Source organism: Portunus trituberculatus, chromosome 38 (assembly GCF_017591435.1).
Source record: "Portunus trituberculatus isolate SZX2019 chromosome 38, ASM1759143v1, whole genome shotgun sequence".
Classification (NCBI taxonomy): domain Eukaryota; kingdom Metazoa; phylum Arthropoda; class Malacostraca; order Decapoda; family Portunidae; genus Portunus; species Portunus trituberculatus.
Genome location: NC_059292.1, coordinates 12,643,728 through 12,666,377, shown reverse-complemented (window position 1 = coordinate 12,666,377; position 22,650 = coordinate 12,643,728). Strand labels below are relative to the sequence as shown.

The window sequence follows — 22,650 nt, the reverse complement described above, 5'->3', positions numbered from 1 at the left end:
TTCCACTATCTGCATGAGAGAATGACTGGGGCCTGTGGCACGGTAAAGCCAAATCGCAAGTTTATGGCCAAATTCCTTATCGGACTGCAAAAGGCGATGTTGTTCACAAGCAGGCAAACAGCATTCTTGCAGTGAAATGGAAGGACAAGAGAGACGCTCATCTCCTCACCAGTGTCCACGAACCAAAGTTGCAAAGGAGTGAGAACATTGACCATTCCACAAACACCTTCATCAACAAACTTGAAGCTGTTATTGTCTACAATCAAAACATGCGCCTTGTAGATAAAAGTGACAGCATGATGTCATCTGTGGAATGTTCAAGGAAAACAATGAAATGGTAGAAAAAAATGTTTTTTCATCTGATTGACTGTGCTGTCCTCAACGCCCATGTTCTGTACCAGGTCAAAACTGGCGAGAAGCCGACACTCCATGACTTCACAAGGGAGGTAATAAGACAGCTTCTTGAGCAGTATTCGGAGCCTCTTCCTACAGTAGGATGACAACGAGCATCTCATGGTGACGACCCTACACGTCTCACAGGTTCTCATTTTGCCAAGTATATCCCACCTACAGCTGCCAAGAAAAACGCCCAAAAGCCTTGTCACGTCTGCTGCACCACCACACTCCGGCCAAAGCAACGCAAAGATACGAGGTTCATGTGTGTGCCCTGTGACACGGCTCTGTCTGGACCCATGTTTTGAGGTATATCACACTCTAAAGATATACTAAAGTGGTATAGATAATTGTAAATAATGTATATACTATAGAGCATAGGAAAATATGTTTCATTTGCTGCTAATGAAAGACAGAAGTTTATAAATAAGGAAACTTGAAATTTTACAGGCACAGGATTTTTTTCCCCTATGGCCATGGGATGCGTATTTGCATGTTCAACAGTTGTAGGTACATTAGCCAATACACTTTTTCCTATGTAAGCATCAATTGCCACATTATTTGTGCTGTCTTTTATGCACATGTGCTTTCATATCATTCATTCATTCCTCCCTCGGAACCTGAGTCTTCAGTTTCCCAGCTGTACAGATTTTCATGGAATATGCTACATTCCAGAGATAATACACAATTATCTCTTGGATATACTTGTAAAATTGGGATGTCATGTAAACTGTACAGAGCAATACCAAATTGGTCGGCAGCAAATGCAAAGACGCAGAAGCTACATAGTAAATGGGAAAATGTGTGAGGTATGTGGTCAGCAGGCAGGCAAGGGCGGGCGAGCTGTGGTATGCAGGAGTACCAACATAAAAAACATAAAGTTGGTATAATGGCTTATTTGGACAGCTGTGTACAATTTTTTTGTTGGTGTTAGAAAACATGTTATGCTTGTGCAATGGAGGAATAATATTGTGCTACTTATGCATAGAGAAAATATAGTCTGTACGAGCGTGATAAATTTGGTACTATGATATGACTATAGAAAGGGTAGACAAATAATCCTAAGATATATTTTACAAGAAACTCAAAATAAACAATATATAGTCATGGAAGAAGCATTCACAGCGTGTCAGAAATAAATAAGAAGCGGAAGTTACATAGTACTGTTCTACATGTTTTGTCTTACGTAGCACCACTCTAGTATTGCTGCCGGGCGTGAAAGGACTCACGGAAAATGACGGCTTACAGGTAACACTCAGATATCGCATTTATATCGTTCAAATCAGCTATTTTTTTGCAATTTTGTACAACAATAATATTATTTGGCCAAAATCCAACCTCACGTGACCTGTTTCATCCCTATAAAGCAACACTGTACGGGTTAAAGGCCCTAGGGTTCTCATAATGATACACCAACAATGGTTTGACTTTACAGTTACTACTAGCATTAATGCACAGGGCCAAGTCACAGATACACACACCGCATTCATATTTTGCAATTATCTTGTGTTTCATATCCATTGCGAGATTCTTAAGTTTTTTCTTTTCAGCCTTCTTATTCTTACTTTTGGAACCCCTGCAGCCTTCTTATTCTTACTTTTGGAACCCCTGATCACAAGATCTTGAGTTCACAAAACTTAAGAAAAATACACACTGCCGAGGAGCACAGACACATACATGAACAACAATACACAACACGAACTTAATGTTTGGGTGGACACGGGAAGCCAAGCCTGCACCACCTACCAATGGCTATTCGTATTTTGAGGTGTAAATTATATGAAATTTTTCGTCATATATTAAAAAAATTGTATGTTGGAGAGTTCGTAACTTGAAGTATTACTGTATAGATGTTTCAAACTTGGGACTTTTTGTTGGATCATCTAAATTCAGACTTTTGTTTGATTTTATCACACAAAGTTGTAGCATGGTCTGTATATAGATGATTCGTTAGAAGCAACAAAATTCACAAAATAAATAATTTTTTGGCATCTCAAATACCCCAAACACTTGCCTGCCAACATTGCCTCTCGAGGTCTTTCACCGCTTATGCTTTGTCAGTGGTAAATGTGCTATGCACAACAGCTAATCTTGGAAATTTTTGCATTTGTTTTACTTTCTTTTATTATTAGTTTCAGAATTCGTTGCAAGTTGCAATTGCGCTATCTTAGGTGAAGACTTATTCTTACTGTAAGTAATATATCGTACTGTATTGTATTTTCTAATTTTAATAGAACTAAAATTAAATACATCACTTTTCAATGCTTCCAATAATGTCACACAACTTCAACCAATATCCTTAGAAATGTCTAGGCTTATCTCCGTAAATCCTTCACCAATATTAATCACATAACACTAGAAATTCCATGAATTCATCACGTGCTAATTTCACAGCTGATGCATCCAAATATCAAAGCAATGCTTGAACTCAACTCACATATATATACCACAATATGTCATATGTAAATAACTTCTCAATATGAAATAATGCATCAACTGTCAAAATTGCACTACACATACATAAAATCTTAATACAACATCCTAGTAAATACACATCCTATATTTGTTTCCTCCTTTCACTTATATAACACATACAATGTCTTAGACTGCATTATCAACTATTGAGCTCTACTCACTAATACAAGGAAGAATATGTCCATGACTCAATGGTTCCTCTCCTCTCATGAATGGAACCGCAACCTCTCGGCTTCTGTCTTCTCGCTCTCTTCTCTCATCTGCCGATCTCTTTTTTTCTTGTAGGTCCAGCCTATTTTATACCCAATGTCTCGCACCTTTTTTCTTCCACGCCTAGTTTACCATCCACCATTCAGAGATCACTCCACGTGTGAACAACATAAGGATGAAAGCACATACAAAATACCATCAAATAATTCTTAACTGTAGTACAACTCCGGAAATACGACATCATCCTATTGGCGTTTCAGAAGTTCACGTTTTCCGTACAACAATAGCAAGTTCCTTATTGGTCTAACTATGATATTCAGGTTGTTTATTGGTCATATTTATGTACCAATCATGGGTCACTCCACGTGGTGTATATACCCACTAAGATGGCCAATTTCTTATTGGTCTGATCAGGATAACCAGGTTGCTTATTGGCCAGTTAAAAAGTCATTTGGTCTTGGACATCTGCCTGGGTCAGCTCTTGGTTTGAAATCTGATCCCTGGCAGCCTATTCTCTTGTTAATGGTTTCTTGACCCACAGCATCTTGACCCAGCTGGCTTCTATTTATAGCAGGGTCAATGTCACATTTCTACCATAGATATGTTTGTTTTTCATGTGTTGCTTCTGCTGCTGCATCAGGCTATGACATTAGTCAGTCATGTCAAGGAGAAAGAACTGCACCACACGCCAGCAGTGTTGACTGAAAATGAATAGGCACAAAACAATTGTGTGAAAATGTGAAGAAAAGTGGAAGTAAATTACATCCAGGTCACAAGTCCTGGATGTGAATACTTCCAAACATTCATATGAATATATTGACATACATTATCACCAATCAAACATAAATATCTATATATAGATTCATTTGATTGTTCAATTTTGCAGCAGAGTCTATATATATATATATATATATATATATATATATATATATATATATATATATATATATATATATATATATATATATAAAGCAATACTTTGCTTAATGAACAGGATAGGGGGTGTCAAAGCTGTTCGTAGAGCGGAAATTCGTTAAGGGAACGTAATTTTCCCATAGGAAATAATGGAAATAGAGGGGATCCGTTCTGGGCTGGTCCCCAACATACCACATGCATTAAAAAAAAAATTATATAGCAACCTTGTCACTGTCCCTCCAAGTGTTCATGGATGCCATTTCGCAGCAGGAGGTTGCTCTGATGTTAAAGAATCTTGGATCCAGCTCCAGGAATGCTAGAGACAGAGGCCAATCACAGCAAAGCTGCCGCGTCCGGTCCCTCGCCCGGCAAATTCAAACCCAGAAAATTAGTTAAAACGGATGTGTTTGTATGTTATGTGGACTTTTTGGTCTAACTTTATATAATACATTAAACCGGAAATTCATTAGACGAACGTTCGTTAAGCGGAGTATTACTGTATATATATATATATATATATATATATATATATATATATATATATATATATATATATATATATATATATATATATCAATCTAGAATGTCCATTTGCTGGGAAACTATAGACATATGAATGAAAGTTGGTATAGACAATTTTTTATTTGGTAGTATACTCATCTGCTCTGCTGCCAGGAAGGGGTTAACAAGAGACAGACATGATAATTTGTAGAGACAGTGATTTCATTGCCTTGTATCAACGAGTTTTAATTAAGATTTAGTGTTGTTATTCCTTTAAGTACATCCTTACTGACTTTATTGCAGACTGCGGTGGCAACATCACCAATGAAGAGTATGGCATTATCCGCTCCCCTCATTGGCCCAATAAGTATGACGGCCCAGACCCTGACCGCCAAGGGGGAGCATTTTCTTGTACTTGGTTCATCCATGTTCGGCCATATCATAAAGTATTACTCTGGCTTCAGTCATTTTCTGTTGAGGGAAATCCAGCTGGTGAGTCTTTGTTCATATGCTAGAGAAATAAACACTTTTTACAACCAAAAACTGTATTTACAGTACATTCCTTGAAAACTAAATGTATACTTATGTTTACTCCCTAAAAATTTTAATAGATTATACAACCCTTTTCCTTTAATAATCGTAGATGGTTAATAAATTTTAGAATATAGAAAGTAAATCTTTGGATAGAGATACTTGGTAGTTTTACAAATTAGTTTATTTACTCACATTTTACTCTCATTCCAGTTTCTAATGTTCTTGTCATGAATACACATACACTGTCTTATACTTTTACTTTACCATCATTTCAGAGAGAGGCTGTCCTGCTGCTGTGGTGCGAGTTTGGCCAGACCTCGATAAAGTGCCAATTGAGTTGTGTGGGGAAGGATTGACAGATGATGCTTCTCTGATCATCTCCAAGTCATCCCTTGTGAGAGTAGCCTTTCTCACAGCCGACAGGGCTGTGGGAGCAAAGGGATTTGAAGGAATATGGACAGAAATCCAGGACAGTAAGTGTCTGTATTATTCAAACTTGGAGTATCTCATTTCTCATAGTACAGGTGATCCACACTATACATGAGGGTTAGGTTCACGAAAACCCCTTTGTATAGAAAAAAATTGTATTGTGAATAACTAAAGCAATACAAAAATAATGGTTATGTTCCCTGATATAGATTTTTCAGTCTAATCAATATTGTATTCATTTTGTTAAATTATAAAAAGAAATAATAAATATGGTAGCATGCATAGAGGCTATGAAAAATCATGTGCACTTTTTCCACTGGCGAGGAACCTTAAACATTTTGCAACATGATTGGTTAAGTATTTATGACAAACTCCAGTACTGTAACCCACAGGCTCTAACTGTACATATTGGTTTTATCAAGCATAGCTATAACTAAATAGCAATCCCTTAATAGGAATCCCGTATTAGTTTTCTCACATCTACATGATTCACAGACAATAGGCTACCAGTTTTTTTTTTATACCATGCAGGCTTTTCACAGGAATTTATGAGCTAAAGGGGATACTTTTTGGAAACCATTGCCTCGAGTGAGGAAGCCCAACCTACAGTTGGACCGTGGACAGGATTCAAACCCGTGCGCTTAGAGACCCCTCGGACCCCAAATCATGCATGGTTCCACTATACCACGGCGGCCCCCTCACAAATCAATTATTAATCAATAATACTTCAATAAAGATAATACATATTATGGTACAGTACTTACAATAAGAAATTCATGCAAAAATGATGAAAAATGTGAATTGTAGGCAGACTAGCACAGCAGAGAGTGGGAATGGGAGTGTTTCTTTATGTTGTTGTGAAACTGCCTGTTGCGGGTGGGGAATTTGAAAATTTGTGAACTTGAAAGAAGTTTGTATAAGCAGACAAGGTGGTAGTAAAACATGGATTTTGTATGAGTAAAAATTTGTATAGTGAGTTTTCATATAGCAAGGATCACCTCTTATAGTTTGTAGAAATATAGTGGTGGATTGATCAAGGCCAATTAAAACCTATGTCTATGGTGATCATTATGGTTGTGTTCTTTGTGTTTCAAAATATAGTCTATTACATAATAAACTACAGGTGTAAGTTGATATCATGATTATTATATTATGTATACTATCATTATCCTATAAAGGTAGTTGCAGTACTAGCTAGTAGTACACACAAATAATAGTAGTAGTGGCTGTAGAACTAGTAGACATGTTGTGTTTATGAAAACTTTAAATTAAAAGAAAGTATACAGATATCTTGGATCAACATATTTTATTTCACTAGGTCCCAAGTGTGAACAGTTCCTCTGCTCAAAAAATAACTTCTGCATATCCAAAAATCTGCGGTGTAATGGTGTACTAAACTGTGGAGTGGGAGATGTCTCTGACGAGGACAACTGTGAGTAGCAAATAGTGCACGATTTAAGAAACCCCTTAATCAAAAACCATTATCCTTCATAAAGGACCTTCTCTTGATGCATATTCCAATTCCAGTTATATATTTGAGTAAAATGTTTATTCCAATTGTATATTTGAATAAAATTTGTAATTTATTATTCCATATGTTTGTTTAAGTCTCTCTCTCTCTCTCTCTCTCTCTCTCTCTCTCTCTCTCTCTCTCTCTCTCTCTCTCTCTCTCTCTCTCTCTCTCTCTCTCTCTCTCTCTCTCTCATATATAAGAGGAACATTGGATTTAGCCCCTCTCTCTTCATATATAAGAGGAGCATTGGATTTAGCCCAGGATAAACTGTGATGAAATAATGCGAAATAATGCCCATTGAAGTACCAGTTCCTAAGGGCCCCTTGCCACTAGATGACAGCTGTTGTGCACCCTTGTTGCACTGCAAAAATAGATATGTTGTGTTGAGGTTGCCAGAAAATGGAAAAAGTTGATTTTGATAGGATTGCTAGCAGCATTCCTGCTGCACTATGATGTTTCTTTTTTTTCATTTTTTTCTGCCAATTTCTGCCATTCCATTGGCAACAATGACGTCCTTTCTGCTACCCAAGGGGAATAAGCATCCTTGCAGCGTTCCATGGCCAACCTATGCACTTTTGCAGTAATCAATGGGTCTCCATTTTGCCTCTTTTGATGCAGGCAATGTTGGCCTCCGCAGAGCATTGTTTTGGCGACTAGGACGACAGCTGAAGGAGCCTTTGGCATCCTGTTAGACTTGTATTTAGAAGAGGGGAATTTGGTGACTGACATCATTTGCATCTTGCACCTGCTTGGAGAGGGTCACACTGCTACCATGAACTATGAAGTCTGTGCCATGTTGCCCTCCTGTTAAGTCTTGTATGATATTCTTCTACATCAGATTACCAAGGCTGCCATTATTAGAAAGATGTAGATCACCAAAGGAAGAAATAAAAGAAAGTGGTAGGTCCTCCCATGGCTCATACAACAAAGAAAGGTTAAAATTTTGGGACTAAACTCAGCTTATGCAAGAATTAAGGCTGGAAGATGAAGGATTATTGTACAACTACTTATGAATGGAGCCTGCAATGTTTGACAAATTATTACAGTAGGTTGAGCCCAGAATCATGAAAACAAATACCAATTTCAGATCAAGTCTGGGACTGGGTCTTAAAGTTGGCATTGATCCTTAGATATCTTAACTAGAGATAAGTACTCTACCCTCCAGTATCAGTATTGAATGGTGTGTAACACACAATCAGTAAATTTGTTCCAGAAGTCTGTTGAACAATCAGAGAAACATGCAAGTATGGAGTTATGACCTGTCCTCAGGTTGCACAGTGGGATGCAGGGGTCCTTGTACTTGTGTACAGGCAGTGTAGTACTCACACAGAGGAGGCACAAAGGACGCGGATTAAAAAAAACCGACAATCAAACTGCCTCCTCTTCACAACCTTACTACTCCTTGCATGCCCCTTGAAACTCTGTTGTGCAGCACTAGTGTCTCTCTACCATGACCCAATTTGACAGTGACCGAGTTGAACAAATTTTCAGCATGTTGAAAATAGTCACTAAACTCTGGTGCCCTCTACTTCCTATCCACTACTGTACTGCCTCCATGAACACCTTGCCTTTTTCCTATTACCTCACAATGACCAAACCAATTTTACGTGTGCAGAAGGATTGCACAACGGTCAGTAGTCCAGTGGAAAAGGGGGAGAGAGGTAAAGGAAAGGACCAAAAAGATTATGCAAAAGTGAAAACTTTTCTGGCTTGGATCTTTAGATATTATTCACATCACTGAAAAAGAAAATACCAAATACACACACACACACACACACACACACACACACACACACACACACACACACACACACACACACACACACACACACACACACACACACACACACACACACGGGACATCGTCGATGGCGGAGGTGGTCGCTGAGCTCCAGAGCAATCATCTCTAATTCTACAGTTACCATTGCCTAAGAGTAACCAAGGTGGGAAAGGAGCTGGTAATGTTTGTCCCGTCTCAATATAGTCATGTTAACTGTTGATTAGCAAAATAATGTCCAGGAAGGTAAATATAAACTGTAGCCTGCGTTTGAGCCATCAGCTGGTTTGTTTACATCTGAGCAACATGGCGGCCGTGAACTCGAAAGATGAATCAGACTTCACAGGATTTCAAGGAATAATGGAGAAGAGCGCTTATGTGAAGAAAATTCTGGAGTTGGAAGGTAAAATTGAAAAACTGTTTGAAAAGTATGGGGCCTGGAAACGAGTTATGACAATGTAAAGAAAGACTGTGCCGATATGAAGAAGGAAAATGAAGCACTGAAAGAGGAAGTTAAGCTAATTAAAGTGAATTGCGAAAAATGTGGAGAATCTCTAGGAAAAGTGATGGAGAAGCAGGCTGAATGGAAAAAAAGTCAGGAAGTGGAAAGAAAGGAGGTAAATTACAAAGTTGCAAGTCTGGAAAAGGAAATCAAAGAGTCTGGGGAGAAAACTTTGGGCCTTGCTGAAATTATAGATCAACAGATCATAGAAGAGAAGATTGCTGAGAAAGTGGTGAAGGTTATTAAATCAAATGAGACATTGGTGAGAGAAACTGTAGACAAAAAGAGATGTGTGGTGATATTTGGTGTGGAGGAGGATAAGACACCGAGTAAAATGGAGAGAGAAAAACATAAAAAGGTGATAAATAATATCATTAATGTGGTGCAGGAGGAGGAAAAGACCTAGTACAAGAAATAGAGGACTTCCATAGAATTGGAAAGTTCACAAGAGAAGGTATGAGGCCAATAAGAATCAAACTTAAGTCACAAAAGGATGTAGATGAATTGGTGGAGAAGTCATGGAGGCTAGCCCAGCAGGAAACAACAAGGAAGATTTGGTTGAGAAGAGATCTCGGTGAAAAGGAAAGAGAAATGTTAAATGAGTTGAGAAAGGAGGCTTTGAAAAAAATGAAGAGAGGACAGAAGAGGAGAAGAAAGAGTTTTTCTGGAGAATCTTGGATATGAGACTGAGGAAGTGGTTCATAACCCAGAAAAGTACAGCAAGAAAGGACTAAAGAAACTTACGTATGAGCGAATGTAATGTATTCCAACATAAATGGAGTGATATCGGGATTTTAGAACTCAACGATTACTTGAGGGACAAGAACCCAGATATTGTGGGTCTTACTGAAACAAAACTGAGAGAGGAGAAGACCTGATGATGGTTGGAGAAGGAAATATAATGTTTGGAAAAGAAATAGAGTAGGTAAGATGGGAGGAGGAGTGATGTTGCTGGTTAAAAAGATATAAAGGTGGATCAAGTGAAAGAAGGTATGGGAAAGGCAGAAGTGCTAAAGATCAGAGCAGAAACTAATGAAGGAAAAAGAGGCACTACATAGTGGTGTACGTACCACCTAAGACAAATGCATGGTCAGTACAGGAATATGAAGAAATGATAAGTGATACAGGAACATGTCTGGAAGAAATGTTGGGTGGCTGTGAACGAACTATAATGATGGGAGATTTTAATTGTAAAGAGGTGTGTTGGGAGGACTGGTCAATGGAAGGATCAGAGACAACATGGGGAAATACACTATTGACACTGGCAATGGAAAATGTGTTAACTCAGTGGGTCAAAGAAGATACTAGGTTTGGAGGAGAGGAGCATCGTCAAGACTGGACTTGGTCTTTAGTACAGAGCCAATGGTCATTGAGGAGATGAGGGTGGAGTGCCCTTTAGCAAAGAGTGATCATGCAGTTTTGGAGTTCAAGGTGATAGACGAAGAGAAATCTAGAAGAAATGAAGAATATAAAGTGGGAAGATGGAATTATGCCAAGACAGATTTTGGAAACCTAAAGAAATTCTTTCAAGAGACAAATTGGATGAAATTCAAGAGTGCTAAGGAGCAAATGAAAAGTGGAAGGAATTTATAAAAATATACAAAGAAGGTGAGAAAAATTTGTACCAATAAGACAACATAGAGAAGTTGGAAAGCAGGACTGGTTTAACGATAGATGTGAAAAGGCTAGAACAAGAAAAGAGGATGCATGGAAGAGGTGGAGAAGGAAAAGACGGATTAAGCAGTGGGAAAGTTACAAAAGAGCAAGAAATGAATATGTGTTGATTAGAAGAGAAGAAAGAAAGAAACAAGAAAAGGATATAATTGATAAATGTAAAGACCAACCAAGGCTTTTTACAGACATGTGAACAACAACATCAAAAATAGAGAAAGTATTGAAAGTTTAGAAGTAAATGGAGTATGCAGTGAAGATCCCAGGAAATGGCAGAGGCTATGAATGGATGCTTTCGGAAGGTATTCACAAAGGAGACTGCTTTTGACAAACCACTGGTAATGGAACAGAAAGGGATTATGAAGGAGTTTCAAGTAACTGTGGAGGAGATCAAGAACATGATGGGGAGTTTAGAAGTGAGAAAAGCTGTGGGACCTGATGGGGTATCAGGATGGATTTTAAGAGAATGCAGGAGCAACTGGCAGAAAAAGTTTGTGAAGTAATTGATGCCTCATTAAGGGAAGGTGTAGTGCCCCAAGACTGGAAAAGAGCTAACATTGTCCCAATCTATAAATCAGGTAACAAGAGAGACCCATTGAACTATAGACCAGTGTCACTTACAAGTGTGGTAGCTAAGATGTGTGAGAGGGTGGTGAAGAATAGATGGACAGACTTCTTGGAGAAAAATGACATACTTTGTGAGTGTCAATTTGGTTTTAGAAAAGGGCGTTCATGCACGACAAACCTGATATGTTACTATTCGAGGGTGATAGATGTAATACAGGAAAGAGATGGTTGGGCTGATGGAATATATCTGGATTTAAAAAAGGCCTTTGATAAGGTACCACACCGGAGACTGATCTGGAAACTTGAAATGGTAGGAGGAGTGCATGGCAGTTTACTAAAATGGATGGAAGACTTTTGGTAGGAAGAGAAATGAGAACAATAATTAAGGACAGACCATCAGAATGGGGATTGGTGGAGAGTGGAGTTCCACAGGGATCAGTGTTGGCACCAGTAATGTTCGCAGTCTACATAAATGACATGGTGGATGGGGTGTCCAGTTATGTGAGCCTATTTGCAGACGATGCAAAATTGTTAAGAAAAGTGAGATGTGACAAAGATTGCGAACTACTCCAGGAAGACTTGGACAGAATATGGAAATGGAGCTGTACATGGCAAATGGAGTTCAACACGACAAAATGCAAGAAAATAGAGTTTGGCAAGAGTGAAAGAAGAATCAGGAGTATGTACAAGATAGGAAATGAAGACATAAAACCAGTCATGAAGAAAAAGACCTTGGGGTGACAATTACCAATGACCTATCGCCAGAGAGACATATAAACAAAATAATTGGAGAAGTATTGAACTTATTGAGGAACATAAGAGTGGCGTTCGTATATTTAGATGAAGAAATGATGAAGAAAATAATTACTGCAATGATAAGACCGAGGCTTGAATATGCAACAATACAGTGGGCTCGAACTTAAAGAAACACATAAGGAAACTAGAGAAAGTACAGAGGGCTGCAACAAAATGGTGCCTGACTTAAGAGATTTGACTTATGAAGACAGACTGAAAAGAATGCAACTTCCGACCCTGGAAAACAGAAGAGAAAGGGAGACCTGATAGCAATATACAGAGTGATGATTGGCATGGAAAAATGGATAGGGAAGATCTGTGTATGTGGAATGAAAGAATGTCGAGAGGGCATGGGAAAAACTAAAATGGCCACTTATAGGAGAGATGTGAAAAAATATAGCTTCCCTCATAGAAGGGTGGAAGCATGGAATAGTTTAGACGTGGAAGTGGTCAACGCAAGGAATATTCATGATTTTAAGAAAAAGCTGGACATTAATAGATATGGAGACGGGACAACACGAGCATAGCTCTTTTCCCGTATGTTACAATTAGGTAAATACAATTAGGTAAATACACCAGGAAGGAGATATGCAATTGAAATATGATAAATTTATGGATTTATATAACTCTGCTGTGAAGAAGTTTGTGCCATATCACAGAAAGAGGACTTTAAATAATAAACAGTGGTTTGATAGAAATTGTGAAGAAGCAAAACAGAACAAAGAAAAGGCATGGAAGAAACTTAAGAAAAATAGTGATGTATTATCAAGAGAAGTCTACAAAACAGCAAGGAATAGATATGTTAAAGTAAGGAGAACAGCACAAAAGGAATATGAACAGAGAGTGGTGGAAAACTGTGATAGTGACCCTAAAATGTTTTACAAATTCATAAATGGAAAACTAAATAAAAGGGAGGCAATAGAAAAAGTAAAAGATGGGGAAGAAGTATATGAGGATGCTAGAGATATAGCTGAAATATTGAACAACAACTTTTGCAAAGTGTTTACAAAGGAGGAGTATTTTACAGAAGAAAGGCCTACGGAAATAAAGCAAATGCAGGACATCATGGTTACTAAAGAAGATATAAGGAAAATTATAAGTAACTTGGATATTAATAAATCAATGGGGCCTGATGGCATATCTGGGAGGTTGCTAAAAGAATGTAAGGATCAATTGTTGAACCCCATATTTGATATTGTGGAAACCTCCATACGAACAGGAATAGTCCCGAAAGAGTGGAAAAGAGCTGACATTGTGCCTATATATAAGAATGGTAGTAGAATGGAACCGTTAAATTACAGACCAGTATCGTTGACTAGTATATTGTGCAAGGTATGTGAAGAAGTAATTAAAGCTAAGTGAGTGAGTATCTAGAAAGTGAAAACATTCTGAGTGAAAGGCAGTTTGGTTTCAGAAAAGGAAGATCGTGCATATCCAATTTATTATGTTTTTATTCAAGAGTGACTGACATACTACAACATAGAGAGGGATGGGTGGATGCTATTTACCTGGACTTGAGAAAGGCCTTTGATAAAGTGCCACACAATAGACTGATGTGGAAACTAAAGAAGATTGGAGGAGTAAGTGATAAACTAGCAAAATGGATGGAAAATTACTTAGTGGGAAGAGAAATGTGAACAGTGGTGAAAGGAAAGAAGTCAGAGTGGAAAAAGGTAACCAGTGGAGTTCCACAAGGGTCAGTGCTTGGTCCCATCATGTTTTTGATTTATGTTAATGATATGCCAGTAGGAATTGACAGTTACATGAATATGTTTGCAGACGATACTAAAATTATGAGGAGAGTAAAGAATGTGGAAGATTGTAACAAGTTACAGGAAGATCTTGATAAAATATATGAGTGGAGTAAAGAGTGGCAGATGGAATTTAATATAAACAAGAGCCATGTTATGAAAATGGGAAGAAGTAGATACAGACCAAACAGGGATTACAGGCTGGGTGATTAGAAAATTGAAGAGACCAATGAGGAGAAAGACCTAGGAGTGACCGTGCAAAACACTTTGTCACCGGAGAAACACATTAACAAGATATTTGGGAAAATATATAACATGCTTCAAAATATTGGTCTTGCATTCCATTACCTGGATGAGGGAATGATGAAGAAGATACTATGCACTTTAATAAGACCCCAGTTAGAATATGCAGCTTGCGTCTGGTCACCGCATGTGAAGAAGGTGGAAAGGGTACAGAGGCTGGCAACAAGGATGGTTCCAGGACTCAGGGAGTTAGACTATGAGGAAAGACTGAGGAAACTGAGGCTGACCACATTAGAAGAGAGAAGAACAAGGGGAGACATGATAACTATGTATAAATTGGTGAACAAGATTGACATATTGGACAGAGAGTCGATAAAGGTGACCACAAGTAATCATCTCCGAGGACATGGAAAAAAACTAATTAAAGACATCTGTCTAAATGACGTGAGAAAGTACAGTTTCCCGCATCGTAGTATTGATAAGGGGAATAAACTGAGCAGTGATGTCGTTGATGCAGTGTGTGTCAATCAGATAAAAGAGAGATGACAGGAGTGGCCAAGGAGGCAGGACACAGAGAGCTTAGCTCGGGCCCTGTAATACACAAATAGGTAAATACACACACACACACACACACACACACACACACACACACACACACACACACACACACACACACACACTTCTCCAACTCCATCTTTCTTTTTTCCAACACTCTTGTGGTTTGTCATGGTGTTTTGAACAGATCATTTTGTATTATTATATGGTAATATGGTAATTAGTAATGTAGTTGAAATTCTTTCAAAAAGCTTTATGGTTGCAGAGAATAGGATTAAGATATTTTCTAAAACTTCTTAACTTCTTTATTAGCATTTGTGTGACAGCCTTGTTCCCTTTGATCAGGCATAAAGGACCCAGTGGTGAACGTGTTGATGCTGGTTGGGGTTGGACTGGGTATCTCATCAGTGTTGCTCATCGTCGTCTGCATCTGGTGCCATCGCAAGCACGTCAAGCGGCGGGAGGAGGGAGCGTTGCCTCACCACGTGCACGTGTGTGAGCGCGGCGCACGCTTTGCCTCAGTGGACAGTGTAGGCCACAGCGGTATTGACGTATATCATGTTTGCCCTCTTTGCTTAGGCTGTCCTCTTTACTACACTGAGAAGAGCATGGAGTACACGCTGGAATACTAGCCAGGGCAGCTAACTGTACAGGAGTAACCTATCCCGGCCAACACACAACAGGCTCAGCCCCTTCACTGCATTCCCTGGGTGGAGAGTGGACACATTTAAACATTTTCACATGAACATCACATATATACATGTCTTATTCCCACCCAGCTACCTATGCACACACACACACACACACACACACACACACACACACACACACACACACACACACACACACACACACACACACACACACACACACACACACACACACACACACACACACACACACACACACACACACATGAGATTGTTGGATGCTGTTTGAAAGGTAAAGCATGGTGTCAAGAACTCTGCACATCTCTTGTATGGTTTGGCTAATTTTTTTCTATTCATAACGCTAAGAAAATTGTGTCCAAATTAAGAAAATGCTACAAAAGTTTGGCCCTTGCAAGTTATGTCCTTCACTGCATGATATAGAAAGACTAGTTTCATCACTTACACATGCCAGATTGTATTGGCTGTGTTGGCCGGGTTGGAGACATACACACTGTCACTGTAGACAAGCCACCAGCAGAGGGAAGGAGAGGGAGAGGTGTTGTGTGTGGCTGGTTGGTTCTTATGGTCAGGCTTTTTCTATTTTGTTTTGAGCAAGCTTGTCATTCTTCACATTTATTACTTTCTTTCATGTTAATAAAGTTCATTTCACAAAATTTGATGAATGAAACTGAAAAAGCAGTGTTGGAAGAAATTAAATATACTATTAATACTGCACAAACTATTATTAATATTAAATGATAACTCTTAGTTTTCTACAAGTAGATTTTTAACTGTACTGTATTTAATCATCTTATATAGTAACATTTAACATGTAACATTTTACTGTAGTTAACTGTCAGGCTAACATATCTCATAGAAAGTATCTGTTTTCATAGTGCCCAATTTTGCTTGCTGGAAGTAGTTACAACACAAACACTCAGCTCCACACTACAATAACCCAGCACAGTATAAAGTGTATGTATTTATATAGTTTTTGATCACATCTTACTTTTCCATCAATCTGCAATGTTACTCTTCCAAAGCTTTACAGCAAAGATCCAAGGTGAACTGATGAATTTCTGCAGTATAATTGTGCTCCCCTGTAACATGAATCCCTTTAGTGTACCAGTAATCTACACGTGCCTAATATCAAAGTTGTCCCAAGTAAAACAGCCACATTTCCTCATATCTTGTGACAAGATCACCTTCCCCATTCCAATAATTTATTAGTTGATATTTATAATACAAGCAAGTATATTCTTGCTTCTAGAAGAAATAATCTGTTTGTGTCTATAGATTAATAGACCTAGAAAGTGATGGTTTCATAGGGTGGCTGTCATACATCTTTAAGAGATCTGAAAATGAGAAAAGCTTCCTTTAAAAATAAAACCTCAATATATTACAAATATCTTTAGATATTAAAAATTCTGAAAATATTGCTGAAAAATACTATTGAAGCACACGGATTGTCTAAGTTACTTCAAATTGATCTTTGGTCATACATATGTGTCTAATATATTAAAGTACCCATGCCACAAGCTTTAATAGCTAAATAACTTACTTAAGTCAATGTTAGATTTACAGTGATGTTGACAGGGAACATAACATTTCATAACTGTACACTGCTTTTTTGTTTATTTTTGTCCAGAACGTATATATGATTAAATAGTTATTCTTTGTGGATCCAGGGTATTTTCATTTTATCATCAAGTATTTTGTAAATTTCAGTACATGAAGCAACACAATACAGACTTAAGGATTGGCCATAACATAAGTTGCTTACATTTTGTGTAGTTCAGAGACTCAACCAAAGGAATGGTAGGAAGGAGGGGCTTCATCCTCCAGTCAGTTGAAAAATGTCTTGAAATTATCCACGATAAAAGGAAGAATTCGTCTATAATTTAAAGTATCAAAGGTAAACTGTCAAGCTGCCGTAGTTACATGTATACATATCCATTGCTCTTGATAAATAGATGTTGGAAATAAATCATTGTGGTGATATGTCATACCTGCATACATGTGTTCCTTTTACATTTGTATTCACCTGTAGATCTGACATATGATGACATTATCACAGACAAAGATTTAAATTAAATTTTGCACGAGTATTCACAAACACTAGAATACATACTTTTTTTCAAATCCTATAAACCGTCTCAAGAAACGGATCATTTAGTAGCCATAATCTCACTAACAAACTGTTCTGCTCTCCAATCCCATGTGTAGTGAATAGTGTTACTGCTTGGAGATTTGTAATTTAGAGTAGTCTGCATGCTCGTATTTACTGCCTTCTTTTCTATTACATTTCTTTTTTTGTTTTTTTCCCCCATTTAAGTTTCTTACATGATGATTTAGAACTAAAGGAAGTGATATTTGAAATTTACTTGTAAGAGCACCACTCAAAAATTTTTAACTGTTTTAAAGTTCTACTTAGATAGCACAAAAAAGATTTGAATAAGAAATGCATAAGCTTCTGTGTAACAGAAAGTGCTTTCTTTTTTTCTTCAAATAGGAGGAGCTTTCAAATGAAAAGTTAAAAACTTTGAGGTCATAGTGTAGCATATTGTATTGTATAATAGTCAAGGTTTAATAGGTTGTATTTTTAACATGATTCTTATAGATTTTTACTCATTACTAGCTTGTGCTCACTTAATGTAATTATGAATAGTTGATTTACATTCCTTGTGTGTTGTAAAAGACAAGTGAAATGATAGTGAGTGGACTGAGGAACAGCTTCCTTGGTAATTTTATTTCAAAATCCCCTCACTTGTTTCTTTTTCTTATCATTTCACAACTTACAAAGAATGTGGTGGCAGTATTCTTCCAACCTGACTGCACATCCCTATTACATAGGAATAAATATACATATATAAATATGTATTGTAAACTTCTTTATGCACAAATATTTTCTTTCATCTCATACTTTTCAAGGGTTGGGTGGAGGGCAACATACAGACTTCACACATCTCATCAGCTTTATAGTTATATGTTGCTACGATAATGTGTATTAATGCTGACTCACATAAATACCCTTGTGAAATTATGTGTTCTTCATTACATTTGATGTGTAAGTAGAGCTTTTTCTTATTTTATCTTTTGTGCCATTCATTATTTTATTTTGTCTTATTATTTTGAAGCTCTGCTTGATCTGTCACAACAAGCCTTTGGGTATCTGCGCTTGACCCCTCATATCAGCCTTCTACCCAGCTTTCATGCCACTCTCCAGGTAGCTCTATATTATTTTGGCAGTTGTACAATAATGTGCATTTCCCTTCTTTTCCAGATGGAAACTATGTATCCATGAATGGTTGAGTTGCTTATTTGTTGTCATCATTTTGCTTGTTTCCTGTTTCCTCTATTTTTTTATGTTCCCTTCTAGTACTTTTCTTCATAACTATTTAATGTTTTGCTAATAAGTGTTAGCAAGAGATTTGGTTATATAATGAAACTAAGTTAAAATTTAGCTCTTGTTATTTGATAATGAATTCAAATACAAAAAATTAATATATATATGTACCAAACCTAAATGCCTATGTCATCATACTTTGATATGTGCCTCATTATATTCAAGACATAAATTTACAGGAAACATTACTACAAAACACAAGGAAATGTCTCTAAGTAAAACTCATTGTAGTAATTATTTCTCTGTGGGAAAAGGCATCTGGTAAAATGACTTCCAGTTGTTATATTTGTGTTGATTTTAAGATTTGACAGTGCTGATCATCTTTAATCTTCATAATGTTACCCCTTTTCCCTTACATATCATAAAAAAGATAGTTTTTAGCTATCATAATTTTATCAAATAACATCTGCATTACTTCATCAGTCACATTCACTGACCCAGTCAAATGTCTGTTCCCTCAAGATTTAAAAGTGGTTGATAAGAACTTGTGGGTTTCAGGGTGATCGCAATTTGTCTCCCGTCCTGGGTGCCCGTCAGGCCCATCACCTGAGCCGCACCTCGCTTCGCACCGAGACAGTTGTCTGAGACTACGCCCAGCACCACCCTCCCTGTGGGCTGATTCCCCCAGGCGGTGGTGCTGAGGAATCGCGAACACCCACTCCAACAGCCTCATCACACCATGGGCTCCTGATGTACTGAATCAGGAGACATTCCCAAGATATCTTGACGGCCATTTTAAGAATCCAAGATAGATTGGCTCACATATTATTACATGCAGAAGATAACAGAGAGAGATAATGCTCACCTCAACTTGCTTGACTGGTGAAATACTTGTTATGGTGATCCTGTGTTGTTATTTTCAGTAATGTGACTATATATATATATATATATATATATATATATATATATATATATATATATATATATATATATATATATATATATATAATAAACAGAAAAGTATGGAAACTTGTAGAGACTAAGTTGTTATGACTTTGATATCTATTGTTTTTGGTGACAAAATATCGTTGGAAATAAGTGAGAGTTCTTGTACCTCTATTTTTATGAGAAGTGACTCGTGCAACACTGGAGCTGCTGTGCTGCGCCCCGCTGCAGGAGCTTCTCACAGGTGCTAACATGAGTGGTGCAGCTACCGTCTGTGGTCATGCAAGGGCAATCAGTAATTTTATTGTGCTAACATAGGTTAACATCAAGCTTATTAGCAAACACCCATAACACTAATAAAACAAAGAAAAGTTAGTACACTGGGTTTTCTAATGGACACATTTTTAATAGATTTTTTTAATGAAAGTACTGATCTAGCAAATGATTTATAAGAAAATGAGCAGCCCCTGTAAAATGCAGGAGACTACAAGAATTTTATTACTTGATAGAAAGTGTTAGTTCACATTGTTATGTTTCAGTGATAAAAGAATTGATTGCTTGTGAACTTCATCACAAATACTTCCTAAGCCACTCATTGTGAGAAAGACATTGCATATGCATAAAAAATGCTACCTGGAGGCATGTATTATTATGGTGCTCAACAGGTCACCATCAACACTACTGTAAGACGTGTGCTCAATATCAGATAGGATAAGAGACAGTCTAGTTGTTGTGATGTTGAGATTATTTGTTCCAATCCTATTTCTTGCTCATATACTGATGTTCTGAGACCTGTTACCCTTTCTGCACATCTGTTCCATCTGTGCTTTTTGCAGTAGTGAGGCATGGTAGTTCCTCTTTGCTTCTAGACTCACCTTTTTATCCCATTTATGAAAAAAAAAACAAAAAAAGGCTTTATGCCTCACTACTTGTTTAGATCTACGTAGTTACAATTTTGTTATGAATTATAATCTTATAGCATCATTTGTTATTGGCTCCATTTATTTGACTGTTCAGTCAATTCTCTCATTCATTTTGTAGTTATTGAAAAAAAGTAAGTGGTATCTCTTCAATGATTGGTCACACCTTCCATCAAAGAGAACCACCACTCTTAGGACATTTCCAATTCCATATTAGCTTCAGTTCCTGGAGTTTCCACACTACAGTCTTAATCCTGGCTGAGTCAGGTGGCCAGCTTGTGTCAGAAGCTGCTGGTATAATTATTATGGTCTTCCCCCTGACATGGAATCACGTGAGCAAGGATAACTTATTTGATTCCTGGCCCAGGTCTTAACAAACATAAAGCGGGTTTATCGGTGTAAGTGGCACAAATGTGGACTGGCTGCTGTGTGGTATCAACCAGAACATTGATACGAACAATATTGGGTATCATGAAGTGTAATGGTGTACAGCCCCAGGAAGTGGCTGTTAGTACACTCTGGCATGTGAAGCAAAGAAATGTATCTGTTGCGCATTGTTCTACATGTCTGTCTCTTTGTTCTCGTTGAGTGTTACGTTGGGAAGCGTACATATGACTCCCAAACTGATCAAAATTATTACAAACTAAAGAAACTGAAAATGCTTATGCAGAAGCATCCCTTAAATCATAAACCACTCTGAGACAAATGACAAAGGTAGTTGCCCCTCTCTATGATTCCTTTGTAAAATACATTACTGGAAGTCTCCACTGGACACTGATCATTTTCAGGTCATTTATGTAATTTACCCCCAAATTTACACATTAGAAATCCCTCTTGAGTGCATCCATAGTTTCCAGTCTGGATACGGGCTTAGGAGGCATTTTTTTTCATGATGTTGATGGGGAAAAGTGACATAAAGAACCGTAAAATGAAAGAAGCAAAAAGTGGACACGCTGTACATATGCATTGAGTGCTTGGGTCACTCAGGTCCCGAAGTAGAGGCGCCCTTGTGTGCTTACTGCCGCTGCGCCCTGCCTTGGAACGCTTGGGAGGTGTGATTCTTAAATGACAGGACAATGCAATTTCTTACTTTGACAGCCACAGTTTTCATAATGTTTTTCAGATAATTTTAGCACATGCTTGGTGATTATTATAATTATTATTATTTTTTGGAATGTTATACAAAGCTTTTATGATGTACTGCTGACTGAGTGTATGTGCGAGTGTATATACAGCAACAACCAACTGCCCTGGTGTTTCCCAGCTTAATCATAGCTGTGTTACACTCATGTAAGATATGTAATGATCAATCTGTCTCAGTATATCTCATAGTATCAAATAAAAAAGTTTCCAGATTCCTTTCTAAATGAAGCTTTTCTTATTTTCATATTTTGATTACTTATATTTGAGTATTATTCTTTCATTGTATCTTTGCTTGTAAGGTAGAATTACTTAAATTTTTAGAGACAATACTAGATTTGGAAATTGGATGTTTGTTGAAAATTTACATAATTTCTTTTGAGGAAGCAAGGCCTTGTTAGAAAGGTATATTTTAGTGACATTATGTAACAATATCAAGAATTGCATGTTATTTTGGGCAGGAATCTTAAAGCAATTTGCTCTTATTTTCTGTACACACACACACACACATATATATATATATATATATATATATATATATATATATATATATATATATATATATATATATATATATATATATATATTCAAGCTAATAATTTATGTAAGAGGGGAAAAATGGCATCATAAATAAAAAAGGCGTACTTAGTTGTCAGTCCCCTTACAGATCAGAGATAGTTAGCCAACACAAAAGGACAAACATCTTGAAACCTCCTCTTAAATGTGGTGAAGTCATAGGAAGTTGGAAATACTAGGGAGTTCCAGAGTTTACCAGAGAAAGATATGAACGATTGAGAGTACTGGTTAACTCTTGCATT

General features: G+C 37.4%; 1 protein-coding gene across 9 annotated transcripts in view; it reads left to right on the top strand.

Annotated features, from left to right (window-relative positions):
* Positions 1-22,059, top strand: part of LOC123514827 (cubilin-like) — a 226,654-nt gene extending 204,595 nt beyond the window's left edge. For 6 of the 9 annotated variants that reach the window (XM_045273049.1, XM_045273050.1, XM_045273054.1 and 3 more), the window contains 6 exons: positions 4,798-4,986; positions 5,304-5,501; positions 6,776-6,889; positions 15,177-15,374; positions 18,619-18,707; positions 19,386-22,059. In XM_045273049.1, the coding sequence (XP_045128984.1) occupies positions 4,798-4,986; positions 5,304-5,501; positions 6,776-6,889; positions 15,177-15,374; positions 18,619-18,707; positions 19,386-19,472 (875 nt within the window). In that variant the 3' untranslated portion in view covers positions 19,473-22,059. The remainder of the gene's footprint in view (positions 1-4,797; positions 4,987-5,303; positions 5,502-6,775; positions 6,890-15,176; positions 15,375-18,618; positions 18,708-19,385) is intronic. The other 3 variants (XM_045273057.1, XM_045273058.1, XM_045273055.1) reach the window with 3 other exon arrangements.
* The last annotated feature ends 591 nt before the right edge of the window (positions 22,060-22,650 follow it).